Source organism: Petaurus breviceps, unplaced genomic scaffold (genome assembly GCF_028583685.1).
Source record: "Petaurus breviceps papuanus isolate PSGF00001 unplaced genomic scaffold, PetGlider_PUasm1.0 90897, whole genome shotgun sequence".
NCBI lineage: Eukaryota > Metazoa > Chordata > Mammalia > Diprotodontia > Petauridae > Petaurus > Petaurus breviceps.
Window position 1 is genome coordinate 2,058,234 of NW_027187374.1, and position 17,379 is coordinate 2,075,612.

The 17,379-nt window shown below is 34.4% G+C and overlaps 1 protein-coding gene across 3 annotated transcripts in view; it reads right to left on the reverse strand.

Annotated features, from left to right (window-relative positions):
• Window positions 1-509: 509 nt before the first annotated feature.
• Window positions 510-17,379, reverse strand: part of BRWD1 (bromodomain and WD repeat domain containing 1) — a 188,608-nt gene continuing 171,738 nt past the window's right edge. For all 3 annotated transcript variants that reach the window (XM_069074849.1, XM_069074848.1, XM_069074847.1), the window contains 3 exons: window positions 9,202-9,330; window positions 8,113-9,045; window positions 510-4,936 (listed from right to left, as the gene is read on the reverse strand). In XM_069074849.1, the coding sequence (XP_068930950.1) occupies window positions 3,783-4,936; window positions 8,113-9,045; window positions 9,202-9,330 (2,216 nt within the window). In that variant the 3' untranslated portion in view covers window positions 510-3,782. The remainder of the gene's footprint in view (window positions 4,937-8,112; window positions 9,046-9,201; window positions 9,331-17,379) is intronic.

Consider the following 17,379-nt stretch of genomic DNA (forward strand, 5'->3'; position numbering starts at 1 on the left):
TCTTTGTTTTGGGTGGGACAGTTAGTCATGTAGGAGGATCAGAAGTTGTGATCTACATTTCACATCTCATTATCTTTCCTTTCCAAACCTATCCTTCTCCCAAACTTTCCTATTACTATCGAATGCACCACCACCTCAGACATACAGGATCACTTCATTGTTGTCTTCAGTTCCTCACCCCACTTTGCCAAATTCTGTTTCTGCCTCTACATTTCTTGCATCTGTCCTCATCTCACTATTCCACACAATGACCACCCTATATTTCAGTCCCTCATCACATCTTGCCTAAACTATATTAACTTCTAATTGGTCTTCTTGCTTCTGGTCTCTTCCCTATCATCCACACAATAGCCAAAGGGATTTTTCTAAAGTGCATGTTTGATCATTTCAGTGTCCTACTCAGAAACTCCACTAACTCTAAGATTAAATGTTATTTCATCCTTTTAAAATTCCTATTTTTGTATTAATATACATGATTTATAAATAAGTAAATATACACATATTGGGGAGAGGTGACAAAACATTTTTTAATGATGGGGGGTTCAATCAAAAGACTTAAGAGATCTTTGTTCTAAAAAAGATGGCTTACCAACAGTTCTACTTCTGTTTTATGGCAATATCCCCCCTAAAAGATATGAAACCCTAAGGATTTTGTTTTTGACAGCAGATCCTCTTATTTTGATCATTTCTAAAGTTTCCTTCCATCTACATCTTTTTTTTTTTTGACAAAAATTCAATCTTGATTTTAAAATTCAGTCTTGTTTTAGATTTTAATTTTGTTTCAGGTGAAATAAGAACACAATAGTGTTTTAATTCAGCAACTGTGAATCATGATATACAGGAAGTATGAGATGTGTTTTGTGAAACAGAATCAGGATGAGATAATCAAGTGGGTTCTTCACGCCTCCACACAAAAACATAAGAAAAACAATATGGAAAATACCAACAAAGAGTTCAATTTTATAATGTTCTATAAGTCTGTAAAGCTATATTTTCTTTGTTAATGAAAGGGAGGATGAGTATACCAGGAACTCTCACAAAATAGAGTAAGTTAAAATCTACACTGTCACCATTAAGTAGGAAAAAAAAAATCATATGAATTTGGTGTATTAACAGTACAAGATTATTTAGACATATCTAACCAGTTTCTAAAATGTTTGAAACCATTAATATCAAACCTGGATAAGCTATGTTCCTTCTTCTAAAGAAAAGAGAAACAAAATCTCAATACCTTAAATAGTTTTATGTCATATTTAATAAAATTTTAGAACTTAAGATAATTCATTTTTAGTAAACATTAATTATAGTTGTACTATAATGAATAACTATAGCACTTTTTGTATTGGAATGATCTAACATTCCTTTATGTAAAAAAATTAAATAAAAAAATTTAAAGTTCACATGCTGTAAGTCAACCATAAATATTTCCTTTATTACTTTCTTAAATAGAGGCATGTGTATATCTTTCTCAAAATTAAATATTGAGAATAGTACCCAAGATTAAAACAACCTATAACTACACAAATTCCTTTATAGCACCAAGTTCTTATTTTATTTATGTTTTTATAATTTATCTTTTTCCAAGTACATCTTTACAGTCATAAAGTGAAATGATGCTGTGCTTGGTTTTCCTATTATATTCTCATTAAAATATGAAAGCTGCATTTACTAACAATTGGTTTAACCATTTTAACTGGATTGACCAACTAGATAATTTAGCCCAAATGGGCAAAATTCATTCTGTGTATACATGCGATAAGAAAATTTTTCTTTATAAAAGAACCTAAGCCCATTTAAATATTCCATATTTATATGCACTCAGATTTTTTATACTTCACACAGAAGACAGTGGTAAATGTATAAATAAATAAGCTTAAGAAGAGTTTAGGTTAATTCATGGACTAGATTCATAACAATTTATTATAGTAACTTGGAGGATGTTCAAGAACATTCTAAATTTTTTTAAGGTGAGTGCCCTAGACAGCAATCTCCCTCAGCACCCCAAACTGTTTGGGGCAGAACACTGTACTAATATGTTATACGTATATTCATGTTTTATAACACTATTGAGGGAAAAGCTTTTATCTGAAATTACAATTCCCTGGAAAATAATAGGAATATATATCCTAAGTCATGTCAATGCTATCTAGAACAATCCTACTCTGTTGGTAGAGGGTGACAGTACAAGTTTCTGGGAAATATGAGTGCTTTGGAAAGGATTCTTTAATCCAGAATCAAAAAAACTTGTCCACAGTTTTTAATAGCTTTGATTTCAGGGAAAATAAGAGAGATTTTCTATTTGATGCCAAATCCAAATTTAAAGCCAGTCATGGTGGGGTAGAAGTACAGGGCATATAACCATCCTTAGCAAAATACATAAAATATATTGGAAGTACTACTCCAGGCACATGAAAGCTCAATGAATATACTGACAGGGATAAGGTGACCTAGTAAAGAAGAACAAGTTACTACAAAATATAAAATGTTTAGGTGCCAAGTTTATCTTAATGGTTTCAAAAATCATTAAACTAACATGTACTATATTTTCTTAGAAATTGCAAATCTACACATTAGGCCAGTGCCATTAATATTGATAGGGTTACTTTAGTAGCCCAGCGTGTATGGAAATGCAAAGTGATATGGTAAATCAATTCAAACAAAGATATTTGCCTCATTTCCCTGGATGAAAGTTCACTGTCACAAAACCAAAATTATAATTTCAATATTGATGGGAAACCCACCTAAGTAGTAGAGTGAAGTCGGATAAAATGATTTCTTAACCAGATTGAAATAACAAGGACAACTAGTTAAGAACACGATTTTCTAAAACCAAAGGCACATTCTTTCATTTCAGAAGATGAAATAATTAAGGATACTAATTCACTTTGGTTAAATACATTAATGTTAAAAGATTTCAGGTGGCTAAGAAGCAAGCTATACAGCATTTATACATTAGTGCAGATGTTAAAGAAAATGACAAAATAAAGGCTATGGCTCTGACCTTATTTAGAATTTTTTTTTTTAAAGAAACATGTTAAAACATCTAAACAAAAAAGACTGGATAAAACGATTTACCAGTAGTTTTTAAGTTCAAGTTTACAGCAAAGAAATGAGAAATGAGAAAATATATATGATATATATGAAAACCCAACACCATTTAAAAAGGAAAATGGAAGCAACTAAAATTAATGGAGCTGATATTCTGGATTGAACTGTTGTGGCAATAAATTTTTAATGGGAACCAAAACAAAATGGTTAAGTATCTGTCTACCTAATAAAGAGTTCCTCTTCCCATGATCTTAATGTCAGTATGCTCTTGTAATGAGTTATTTGTAAACCTTCACATGAAATTATGATATTACACAAAGAAGAATAGAAGCTATGACTTAAGAATTTAATAAAGTAGTAACTATGAAAAGTATTAACTTGCTACTGTGAAAATAATGATCAACCATTTAGTACTAGCCAGCTGTCTAGTGTTTATAGACATAAAACAGATTTTTAAATTCTTGCTATATGTAGTCACATAGAGTCAAAATTGAGAGCTGCCCCAAAACGAAGCTTATTTTGGCACCTGTGCTAAATGCTGCTATCTAAGCAAGGTCAAGGAAAAATAAAAGAAAAGGACAGTCATGATTTAGTCACATTCATAACTTTTTCATAGAAAAATATAAATATATTCCCTGAATTATAGAACCAAAAAAAAAATCACTGGAACAGCCAATATTCACCACGAATTCCAGCTCAATTCCTCAAAAAATGAACTGGTTTTTCCCTCAAGGTCATAAGGTGCAATCACCTGTATCAAAAACATTTTCTAAATCTAAAACTCTATCATCATCCCCATAATTATATCTTACAGTTCTTCTACCCTGATTTCTTGTTCTTATTTTTGAACGCCGTGGAGCTTTTTTAGTTTTTGTGTAGTCCAAATCCTCCCAGTCATTATCATCCAACCTCAACCTTGGTCGTTTGCTTTTTCTTGGAAATCTCATTGGTTTAGATACGTTACCTTTAAAAGTATTACCACCTCTTCTAACAACATTTGCTTTTCTATTCCTTTTTCTCTTTTTTGTTTTTATGTTATCACTATAGGCAGTATCTGAATCAGTTTCTGTTTCCAGATTTGAATCACATTTGGGATTAGTCTTTGAACTAGCTGCTATTTCAGAACTTTGCAAAATTTTTGATTCAGAACATTTTCTCTTCGTCCCCATTTCAGACTCTGTTGTGTCTTGCTCATGATGAACCTCTGCCTTTCTAAAAGGAATCTTTTGACGAGTTTTCCTTCTGGTTCTTCTACATGTCCATTTTTCTACCCCAGAACTCATTTCCTCTTCGACAGTATTCTCTGAAGTAGACCTCTTCACCAAAGTAGACTGGTAAGGAACTTTCCTCCTATTATCATCTTCTGGATTATGGCTTTTTGAATCTTCATTTGAAGATTCAATCAGGGAATTTTCTGTTGCATGAGATGTAGCACTAGTAGACTTGAGACAATTGGTATGCCATTTCTGATTACTTTCTGAGTCTAAGTCTCCATTTATAGACTCATTAACGTTTTTCCTACTACTATCAGAACCAGTGTCAGGTAGTTCAGAGGTACTTTGTTCATTTAACACTATTTCACTCTTTAAACTTGTATTTCCCTCAGAATCATACACTGTATTCTTAGATTTAGTAGAAGCACAATTAAGGGTTTTTTTCCTGTACCCATTCCGTCTACTTGAATTGCATTTTTCTGAGTCAAAATCTTCTTCATCACTCATTAACCTTATTCTATTGGCAGCCATTGTAGCACTTCTCCGTGGAATCCTTCGGAAACCAATTTTGCTTTGTAATGATTTAACTACTTCTGAATTGCTGTCTGAATCACTAGAGCATATCCTTTTCTTAGAAGTTTTTCCATTCTGTCCATTTTCTTGGGATACAGAATCTAGGGGGGAAAAAGGTTCTTTAATTTTTAACAACAATAAAGTAAATTATTATTCCTATTAGTAGAAAGTTGAAAAGAATAGAATAAAATTCCTATTATACCATTACCCAAGGTTTTTTGTAATTTCAGCTAAAAAATTCTGCCAAACCACAATCTTAAAAATTTATATAGCACTTTTCTGCATAATATGATATGATCTATTATTCTGTTAACTTTAATGTGACCCATACTCATCACTGACTGGGTCAATTTACCAACTACTGGACCAACAAGCATTTATTAAGCAACTACTATATATGCCAAGCACTGTGGTAGGGGCTGGGGATACAAAGACAAAAACAAAACAGGATTTGCCCTCAAGAAACATATTCTATTGGGGGAGACAACATGGACACATAAGTAAATGTGTTAGTTAGGCATTCATATATGGAAAGTGGCACTAGAGCAAAACTTTAAAGGGAATTAGGTATTCTAGCCAGTGCTTCTTAAAGTGTGATCTATGGACTCTTGGGAATAGCTGAGATCTTTGGGAGCTGCAGTCTGCAGGGTCAACTGTACTTTCCTAATAAAACTAAGATATGATTTGCCTTTTAAAACATTCCTCCCATTTCCAACTATACGTATGTGTGAAGCCAAATTTTCTTTACCTATTTCAACCAAAGTAACATATCACAATAGACTTAATTCAGAAACAGATATAAGAATTCAGTTGTTTTCTATTCAGCCAGGCAAAGATCTACAAAAACAATGTTAAACTCCTCCTTACTATTTTTTGGAAAGGTTAATTTTCACTAAATGTTATATATATGAATAAGGGATTATTATTTTTAAATGAATTAATATTTTAAAAACTGATCAATTTTAACTTATGTTAAATATTTATGTAAAAATATTTATAAAAACAAGTTTTAACTTAACATGCTAAACATCAATAGACGTAACCCACATAAACAAAAGCTCTCCAGGTCCTGAATAATAGAGTACAAATAAAGAAGTCCTAAGATCAAAAAGTCTGTGAATTGCTGTTCTAGGAGTTCTTAAACAGTGAGTGGTCCATGACTGTTTGAAGTGTGTGTGTGTATAATATTTCAAAATACTGGCCTAATCGTTATATTATTCATTTAAAAATCTTATTCTGAAAAAAGTTCCATAAGCTTTACCAGACTGCCAAAGGTGTCCAGGATACAAAAAGGCTAAGATTCCCTGAGGTGTTCTAAGGGGTGGGAGTACAAGAGAGTACACTATAGGCATAAGGGATTGTATATGTATGTGTATGTGTATGTGTATATGTATATAAGGCAGCTAGGTGGTGCAACAGATAAGAGTATTGGGTCAGAAGTCAGGAAGACTCATCTTCCTGAGCTCGAATATGACCTCAAACACATGCTAGCTATGCGAACCTGGGCAAGTCACTTCACCTTGGTTGCCTTAGTTTCCTCATCTATAAACTGAGGTGTTGAAGGAAATGGTAAACCACTCCAATATCTTTGCCAAGAAAACCCCAAATGGGGTCATCGAAGAGTCAAACATGACTGAAAATGACTGAACAACAAGAAGCATGTAAATAAAGAATGTCATAGATGAGGGCAAAAGGTTGCAGCCAAGTTGTTTAAACACCCTAAAGAAGATTTTGTATTTAACTACAGGTATTAGTTGGAAAGTCTTGTTGATTCATCTCTACCATCTCTCTTTCTACCCTGCCGGAGCCACAGAAGTTTATTCAACATGAAAGTAAAAATAATCAGACTTGTGCTTTAGGAATATCACTAGCAACTGTGTGGAGGATGGACCAGAGAGAAAAGAGACTTGAGGCAGGAACATCAAATGGAAGAATGTAGAGCAGAGAAAGGGATGGGTGAGAGAGATAATGGTGGAGGTAGCATTAATAAAACTTGGCAACTGATTGTATGTAAGAGGCAAAGGAGTTAGGGATAAGTTCAAGTATGAACACTGAGGTAAATGGTGGTGTTCAAGATATAGAAAAAGTACAAATGGTGGGAGTAAAGTTGTGGGGGAGACAATAAGTTCTACTTTGTTTAAAAAAAAAATTTTTTTGGAGGGCAGTTGGGGTTGTGACTTGTCCAAGGTCAGATGGTTAGTTAAGTGCTTAAGTGACTGAGGCCAGATTTGAACTTAGGTCCTCCTAACTCCAGGGCCAGTGTTCTATTCACTGTGCCACTTAGCCGCCCCTAACTTTTACTTTAGAAGTGATGAATTTGAGATTCCTATGGGACATCCAATTTGAAATGTCCACTAGCAGTTGTTGAGACTGGGCTGGAGAGAAACTAGGGCTAGAAATTGGATCTAGGTATCATCTGCATAGATATAACTGAATCCATGAAGGGACAGAAGGAAGAAGGGATGAAGAGTGAGAAAGGGGGAAGAGAAATAGGAGAGAAGAAAGGGAAAGAAGAAAATCTTCTGGAGTAGATGGGAAGGAGTGGGATAAATTGGGGGCATCTTTTAATCGGAGACTGAATAAAATGGGGAATGATATTAAGGTTTTGAGATGTAAAATAGGGGAGAAGTTGGAGGTTGTGCCAGATGGCTTTCATTTTCTCAGTGAAATATGAGACAAGGTCAAGGGGAGGGTAAGATGGGGGAGGTTTCAGTAGGGGAATGCTAGAAAGATTTGATTAAGGAGTACAAGAATTGCCTTGCTGCTGTACCTCATTAAGATTAGACAACCTAAATTTGCAATGAAGTCAGACATTATGGATGCATAACAGAAACCACAATTATATCAATCCTCTCATCATATTCAAATCTTTCTTCAAAACAACCTTTATACAAACAGCCCTATTTTCTGCTCTAAGCTACAACACTGTTTCACATAATAATACTCAGATTTTCCAGTTTCTCTAAATCCTCACTAGAAACAATTGCAGGCAAAAATATTCTCTTCTATGTTAAGTACAGAAGGGGAAACACTAGAGTTAGTGGTAGAGTATCTTGAATATACAGGATGAAGTAAGATTTGGATGTAGTACTGTGTTTGTGTGTGTCTGTGTATCAGTATTAAAAAGTATAAGACATCTTGGAATCAGTGCCTAGGAGGGAAAGAGTGGGTGAGAGAGTGGGTTAAGTGGGTGAGGTGGCAAAGGGACACAGTGAAACAATGGATTGTGAGTTGGGGAGAATCAGTGAAATCACAAATTGTGTTAATATTAAATTACCTTTCACAATATCTGTTGTCCTTTTGTTTGGTTTTGTATTGTCATCATAACTATGGTCAGAATCCAAATTTGTTTTAGATTTATGTTTCAAATAATACTTGGAAACAGCAAGAGGTTCATCCTCCAAATCCCCTGAATTCAAAGATGTATTCGCTATTTCACAATGTCTTTCAGCTTCTTTTTCACTCTTTTCACCTTCATCAGAGTCCTCTGAATCACTTAGGACTTTTGCTTTCCTAAATAGAGTAGCACTCTTCCAACAAGTTTTCTTGCATTTTCTACCACTCCATTCACTTGGCTCAGAATCTGCATCCTCCTTAGAACTCTTTCTGGCCTTAGATTTCTCAGCAGAAGTTGATGGACAAGCTCTTTTACTGCCCTTCTCTGAATTATGGCCTTCTGAATCTTCTTCAGAAGATTCTATTGCGGGAAATTTTGTTGTAAAACCTGTTCCAGTATGGGCTTTATAACCATTAGCATGCCAATTCTTTTTCGACACCATTAAATTACTTTCAGACTCAGAACTTCCATTTTCGGATTCACCGTCACTTTTCCTAGCAGCACCAGAACACACCCCTGATGCTGACTGATTTTGGTTTTTTAGTTCTTTTTCACTTCCTGTCTTTAAACTTTGATCATCCTCAGAGTTATATAATAACTTTTTTTTAGCTGCAGCAGAGGCATTTCGGTGAGGCAGTTTCCTGCTGACTTTGATTGCAGAGCAAATACTTCCTGAGCTCAAATCTTCTTCTACATCACTCATTTGCTTAATTTTATTAGCAGCCACAGTAGCACACTTTCGTGGGATTTTTCGGTTACTTCCAGCTTTGTCTTTGATTGTTTCATTAGTCAGTACTGAATTATCAGAATCACTCAAGTAGACCCTTTTGCGTATAGCTTTTCTACCACAAACATTTTCTAAAAAGACAGAACCTAAAAGAAAAGGTGTGAAATGTAAAGTGAATAAATCTTACTTTCATTTAGAAATATAAAATATAAATACAAATTAAGTCAATCAAATTTTTACTTTGCTTTCAATGTTCTTCTAACATACATTTCCTTAAAATGTTATCTTAAAAAGTATCTTACCATTTTTTCTTTGAGAAGTTCTATTTCTAGTCACAATGAAGTTTCGGCTTCTGCTTCTGGAAATCCCATTACGGGATACGGGCTCAGGGGATTCAGAGTTCTCTCTACTTTCCTCTGAACTACTGGAAGCTGACAAAGTAGAGAAAGAAGTAAATGAGAGATCTGACATAAGCTTTGTAATAGAGACTTAAGAAGTTTTTCTCCAAAAGATACCTATCAACACAGATTTTTTTTCCACTTATTTTTTTTCTATATTGTATTTTTATTTATTTTGTTAAGCATTTCCCAATTACATTGTGCTTTGGTTCCAGACATATAGGAATTTTATGGATGAGTTTGACACTTCTGATCAACACAGGAGAAAAACAACAACAAAATATGAAAATGAAAAATCCAGTTAGATGTAGTACTTGGTATTAGTAGAACAAATTAATGTTCCAAAATTCAGTGATTAATTTATCAAATTTCACCCTTCCCCTCTTTTTCAACTTTTTATTTTATTTATTTATTTTTTAAAATTAATTTGTTTGTTTCCTTTTAGTTTTACAGGATTCAATTCCACAATTCCTTGAGTTTCACATTTTGTCCCCCTCTCTCCCCTCCTCCCCATGGCGGCATATAGTCAAGTATAGGATCTGTAAATACTTTCACATTATACATTAGTCAGATTATAAGGACGGATTGTACCAGCTGGAATGAAAAATGGTAAAGAGGACATAAAACCACACAGCAGATTTTTTAAAATGACATAATAATAAGGTAAGAATACTTAAAAACACTTAAGTATTGCTGGCAGCATGTGTCTCAAAGACATGAATCATAAGTTCCTAAAACATAGGACTGCTGATTTTGAAGGGTGTATCAAGTACTTTTACATGCTGTGAAACAAGTAAATGAGCATACATTTTAAGTTTGTTCTAGAAATAGCTTTAGAGTTCTAAGGACCACCTAATCCAACCTCTTCATTTTACAAATGAAGTAGATAAATTTGGGGACCAACTTGTACTAGAGCTAATAGGGGTGGGGTTGGGGATACTGAATGCTACCATTTGAAGAATTCATTATAAAAGAAAATTGTTCAATACAATTGAGCAATGTAAATGCAAGGTAAAAAGACAAGAAAAACCCATCAGTTACCTCCAGAAAATGAAAATACCCAAAAATGTCATTGTCAAAATCCAAATCAAGTTAAAGATACAAGCAGCCAAAAAGAAGAAAATAAAAAAGTTAAAAGGAACCACAGTGATGATCACACAAAATTATGTTACAAACATATGAAGAAAAGGGTATCTGGGAATGCTATACAAAAAGGCTTACAATAATAAAATGCTGCAAAACTGATTGTAATCCTATGCTGCTACAGGCTGGGAAGAAGGGGTGCAAAAACTCCAGAGACAGGAATAGAAATAATCTTTAATAGAATATAGGGCTTTTAAGCATTTCTGACAAAAACATCAGAGCTAACTAGAATCTCTGAAACACAAATAGAGGTAACAAGAGAAACCCAGAAGGTTAAATCTATTTAAGCCACAGAATGGTTTAATGGTGATTATTAAGTTAACACTTTATTTACTAACAAGAGAAATAGAAATAAGTATCCTTTCAATGTCCAATTGTTATATATAGTCAGAGACATGCAAGGCCTTGGAATGGTTTTGTTCTGCCGTGTTGATTTTAACAGAAGGGGGAAAAAGAGGGAAAAAAAAGAATATACAAAGAAAAGGAGGTATAATGGGAAAAACTTATGTCTCATAATTATGATATGGAAAGAATATACATATGGAGGTCAGATTGGGAATAGCAGACATCTGATGAATTTCACGCTTATCTGCTTCTACTCCACCATCTTGGCACCCAAATTTCACGCTTATCTGAACAGAAAAAGGAGGGTTGAACACACACACACACACAGAGTGTTTGGTGTAGAAATATATTAAAATCAATAAGGAGATAGATGGGCACAAGGAGAAGGAAGAAGGCAGTTAAATTTAGAGAGGTAATAGTCACAAGCAAAATAAAAATTCAGCTATAACAAGCAGATCAAAAAGTGGGAGTGGAATAAGAGAGAAATGTATGGCCCTATCAACTTCTGGGTCATGTTACCAATAAGAGGAAGAATTAAGTACAATTCTCACAACTTCTTAAACCTCTTCAAAATAAGATTATGCATGATATAGGGCAATTTCATCTCTCTATAGTCTAGCACATCAAGACCCCAAACAATAAAAATTCAGTGAACAGCAGAGAAAGCTAATTCTTAACCCCTAACATGCTTATTCAACACCAACGTCCCTCAGTACCTGTCACACTCAGCAGCAGCAGGGTGGAAAAAGTCCCACTTGGATGCAAAAGAACTCAATTCTACGCACCAACATCTACCTCCCTCCCTATCCACCAGAAGCAGAGAACCAAATTCTAAATGGCAAAAATTTGCCCAATCTTTTACAACAATAAGGAATATGACAGCAATGAAGAGAAATGGTACTCTGTGCTGCAACAAAGCTAGGCTACAGAACTGAGGAACAGGGGAAGCTAGGGCTAGTTCTATTCCCTCAAAAATCATTTAGGCAAAGACCTAGGCTGGTGCCCCATGATTTGCAGGGGGACGGAAGGAAATGGGGGTATGAGTGTTTAAGATGAAGCCCTGAAGGGAAATTGTCAGTAAATGGGAGTCAGAAAGTAACAAAATTAAAAATCTTGAGGATAAACAGGCTAGTTATTAAAAGCAGAAGGAGAAAACGACATCTAAATCAGAGAAAAGGGTTCAGCCATCAATAAATATTATAAGATAAAGGAAAATAAATGAACACCTGTTGAAGCAGATGATTCTGTAGATTCCCAAGAGAACATGGAACCAAAGCAAAATGTTTAGATTATACAGCAGAAATAATTGCAAGAATAGAAAAACTTGGATCCACAGGAGAAAGTCTTACCAAAGAAATAAAAAAGGAGACAACTGGGAATGCAAATACATAGAAATGAAAGATAATCTGGAAGGAAAGAAGTAAAAATATATGAGCTACATACACATAAGCAGAACATAGTTATCTACAAAATGACCAGTAAAAAGGCCTTCACAAAAATAAAGGAAAGGAAATTTGAATAATATGACTATTTTTCAATGACCAGAAAAAACAGAAAAGGTAGAGAGAGCACTGGGCTTGGAATCAGGAGAACTCATCTGCATGAGTTCAAATCCAGCTTCAGACACTAGCTATTTGACCTTAGACAAGTTACTTAATCCTATTTGCCTTAGTTCTTCATCTATAAAATGAGCTGGAGAAAGAAATGACAAACCATTCCAATATCTTTGCTAAGAAAACACCAAAATGGGGTCACAGAGTTGGCTACAATAGAAAACTGAATAACAATAAACAACAAAGGCAATAACATAGCATAAGAACTCAAGATGCAGCTCAAAATGACCTATCTTGTAAATCTGAACCTAACCATAAATGAAAAAAGCTAAAATGATAAAAAAAAAAGAGTAATTCCTAAGAAAACCAGACATGAAGAAGACACAATACAAGAAAGGAAAACAAGTAATACAAGCAAGTATAACAACAACAAAATACAGAAATCACTAAGAAATGTCTTTCTATATATATACACGAGGAGACAAGGGTATAAGCAAAAGAAAAATATAAATAATGAGGGATCAAATAGGCCTAAAACATGATGAACTAATCTCATAACACCCTATATCAACAACTGAATTGATGTGTTTTGTTTTGTTTTTTCCCTTTTGGAGGGCAATTAGGGTTGAGCAACTTGCCCAAGGTTACACGTCTAGTTTTTTGTGTGGGTGTTAAGAAGTGTCTGAGGCCAGAACCAAACTCGGGTCCTCCTGACTCTGGGGCCAGTGCTTTATTCACTGCACCACCTAGCTGCCCGGATTTCATGTTTTTTTTGTGGGACTAAATTACAAAATAAAAGAGTTCAGGGCAAAGAGGGTGGAATATGTGTTGTTCAACTGTTCAGTCTTCTCTGACTCTTCATTACCCTTATGGACCACAGCACATCAGGTGCTTCTATTCTCTACTTTTCCAGTGAGTCCTGTCTTCTCATCATTTGGACAAAGTTTAAACTTCACCTTCAGTATTTGAAGTGAATAGCCTCTGTTATTTTAAGTATCGACTGATTTGACCTCCTTGCTGTCCAAGAGACTCTCAAACATTTTCTGTAGCACCACAATTTAAAACCATTGATTCTGTTGGGCTCAGCTTTCCTTATAGTCCAACTCTCACAGCCATACATTGCTACTGGAAAAACCAGAGCTTTATGGACCTTTGTCAGCAAGATGATGTCTCTGCTTTTTAGTAGGCTGTCCAGATTTGTCAGAGCCTTCCGTCTAAAGAGCAAGTGTCTTTTAATTTCATGGATGCAGTTGCTGTCTGTAGTCATCTTTGAGCCCCCAAATGTAAAATCTGACACTGCTTCCATTTCTTCTCCCTCTATATTGCCAGTAAGTGATGGGACCAGTTGCCAAGTTTTTTTAAATGTTAAGCTTCTAGCTAGCTTTTACACTCTCCTCTTTCACTCTCATCAAGACATTTCTTCCTTCATTTTCACTTTCTGCTATCAGAGTGGTATTGTCTGCATATCTGAGTGTTGATATTTCCCCTGGCAACCTTAATTCCAGCTTTGGATTCATTCAAGCTTGTATTTTGCATGATGTACTCTGGATAGAAGTTAAATTAATAAGGTGACAGTATAGAGCCATGTCCTGTTCCTTTTCCAATCTTAAACCAATCAGTTCCATGTTCAGTTCTGAATGTTGCTTCTTGGCACGCATACAGATTCCTCAAGAGACAAGTAAGATGATCTGGTACTCCCATCTCTTCAAGGACTTGTCACATTTTGTTGTAATCCATGTACTGTTTATGACCCCATATGGAGTTTTCCTGGCAAAAGATACTAGAGTGATTTGCCATTTCCTTCTCCAGATCATTTTATAGATGAGAAAACAGGCAAAGAGGGTTAAGTGACTTTCCCAGAGTCATACAGCTAGTAAGTATCTGAGGCAAGATTTGAACTTTCTGACTCCAGGTCCAGTACTCTGTGCCATCTACCTGCCCATTGGGTAGTATGTAATGTATCCTAATCTAGTCAAAGGCAAACAAGGAAGGGAAATAACTTCTGTAGGCTCTCTTCTGAGAACCTGCAGGAGAAATGGGAGGAGGGAAGATGGAGGGATAGAAAAAGAGGGAAATTTTATTTCAGTGGTAGGAAGAAGTACCACTGCTGCATACTTCTATGGGAGAAGACATATTCTGCAAAGGCTGATGTTATAATGGGTATTACCTACAGGGATTTAGAAAGATCACTCATCCTGAATCAGGAGGAGAATCAGAGATCTTGGGGACAACAGACACTCAGAAGAATGAGAAGCCATGGCCCCAGGGAAAAGATTATGAAGTAAATTGGGGGAAAAAAACCAACAAAGGCACAGCAAAAATCTACAATAAACCGCAAAATCAGGGACATAGGAAAAGTCATATCATGGGATAATAACCTTTCTATCATGTGCAGCAACTGGTATTTCTAAGAATAAGGCACAACAGAAAAAGAGGAACCCGAGGGCAGGATCTGTGAGACAAAACTCAGAATAGCAGCCTCAAAGTTTTAATTTCATGAGAATTACAGAGAATAAAAAAACCAAGTAAGTACAGTGGCTATGAATCAAAGAATAAAACTCTACATGCAGAAAGAAGATAAAAATAGAAGGAGGAAAAAGATCTTTTATATAAAAAGATACAGAAAATGAAAATTTTTAAATGAATGGATAAAACAAGTTGAAGGAGAGGAGAGGAAGGGTACTTGACTACATAAGTAGGTAAAAGAAAGAAATGGCAAAAGAAATAGTAACCAAAACTCTAAAACTTTAGAAAGAGATAACAAATGGGAGCAGGAGGGGCAGCTCTTGAGGGGAAGAGTGCTGTTGAGAGTAAGGTTCCCTTCAAATATATTAAACTAAAATAATTTATGAGATGCCGTATTGTATTTACAGAGGAAGAAGTGGGGAAAATCCTAAACTGTGAATAAAAATGATTAGAGAAAAACTGGAGGAAAATATAGACCTCTCTAATAATATACTCTCATAACTTAAAAGGATTCAAAAATCCAAAATATAAAAGTGATGGATTGGATAAGAAAACAAAGCCCCTCAATCTGTTGCTTACAAGAAACATTAAAAAGACATTTTTAAAAAAGCAAAGAAATACATAGAATAAAAACCTATGGAACTGGGTAAGAATTTATTATGCATCAATGAATCAAAAAAAAAAGTTGCATGCAATTTTGCTATGAGACAAAGTAAAACCACCATTAAAACATAAAACATGATTTAAAAAAAAAGGAACTACATTATGCTGAAAGGAATCACAATCAACATTCATTTTATATGTTCAAAATGCCTTACTGCTAAAGAACATTTGTGTTTTTTTAGGATTCTGTTGTATAAATGTCAAAAAAAAGAAAGAGTAACCACATTCTCTACAATTCATTGTTGTTTTTAAGTCGTTTTTCATTTAAGTCCAACTCTCTGTTACTATATTTGAGGTTTTCTTGGCAAAGATACTAGAACGGTTTGCCATTTCCTTCTCTAGCTCATTTTACAGATGAGGAAACTGAGGCAAACAGGGTTAAATCACTGTGGCCAGGGTTGCATAGGCAATAAGTGCCTGAGGTCAGATGAGTCTTCCTGACTCCAGGCCTGGCATTTTATCACTGCAAAACCTGGCTACCCCCCACCCCTTATAATTCATAACACAAAATAATAAATAAATAAATAACGGTCAGTGTAGACACCACAAATATAAATGCATAGAAGTAAACAGAAACTTAACAATGAAATTGTAAGTTATAAGTGGGTCAAAGAAGAAATCTTAGAAATAATTAATAATTATGTGAAAGAAAATTGTAACAATGAAATAACATACAAAAATTTCAGGGATGAAGGTAAAGCAATTCTTAAGGAAAAAAAATCATATGTCTATAAACATAAATTACCAAAACAGAAAAAGAGTATTAATAAACTGAATATGCATTTTTTTAAAAAATTAGAAAAAAATAAACCTAAAATAAGCATAAAAGAGTTTTTAAAAATTAGAAGAGAAATAAACTGGAACTCCCCCACCAAAAAACCTTTAGAAATAATAAATAAAATTAAAAGCTGATTCTTTGAAAAGAATTCTTTTGGGGCGGCCAGGTGGCTCAGGGAGTAAGAGCACCGGTTCCAGTGTTGAGATAGACCTGGAGATCGAATCCCGGGCTCAGACACTCAGCACCACACCCAGAAATAACTGGCCGGGTAACCTTGAGCAAGTTACTTAACCCCAATTGCTTAAAAAAAGAATTCTTTTATTTAAAAGATTTTTATAAGAGGGAAGAAAATCTTATTAATAAATTATGAGCATATAGCTAATAAAGCTGAGCATTCTGAAGAAAAAGAATACCTCGCAAATACTGAAACTAACAAAAGACCTTTAAATAACACAATCTCAGAAAAGTTAATAGAACTAATTATAAAGACATTACCAAAGAAAAAAAATTCAATTTAGAGGAAAATTCTATTAAAATTTCAAAGAACAATTAGTACTCATACTACACAAATCTCAAAAACTGAGAAAGCACTCTACCCTTTTAATAAAGTAAATATAGTCCTAATACCAAACCAAGGTTAAGAGAAAAGAAAAAGAGGGACAAAGACCAAATATCATTAACATGTATTCAAAAATTTTTAAGAAAATTCTGTCAAGTACCTTATAGTGATTTATCTAAGAAAGCATTCATTAAAACTGACATGGACTTGTACCACAGATACAAGGATGGATCAACAATAGGTAAACATAAATAATCAATCATGTTAAAAACAAAAATACCTAAAATCACATGATTATCTAAATAAATGCAGGAAAAAAGTTCAACAAAGTACCACCTTAAGTTATACTTAAGACTCTACAAACTACTATATAGGCATAGGGGGACTTTAAAAGTACCTTTTTAAAATAAAAAACTATAAGCAATGGCTATATGCTAGAAGAAATGTTGGCAGCAAAAATGTGGTAGCAAAGCAAAGATACCCACACCCCTCACTATTATTTAATATAGTTCTGGAAATTCTAGCAATAGCAGTAAGAGAAAGAAATTAAAGGCATAAAAATAGGTAAAGAGGAC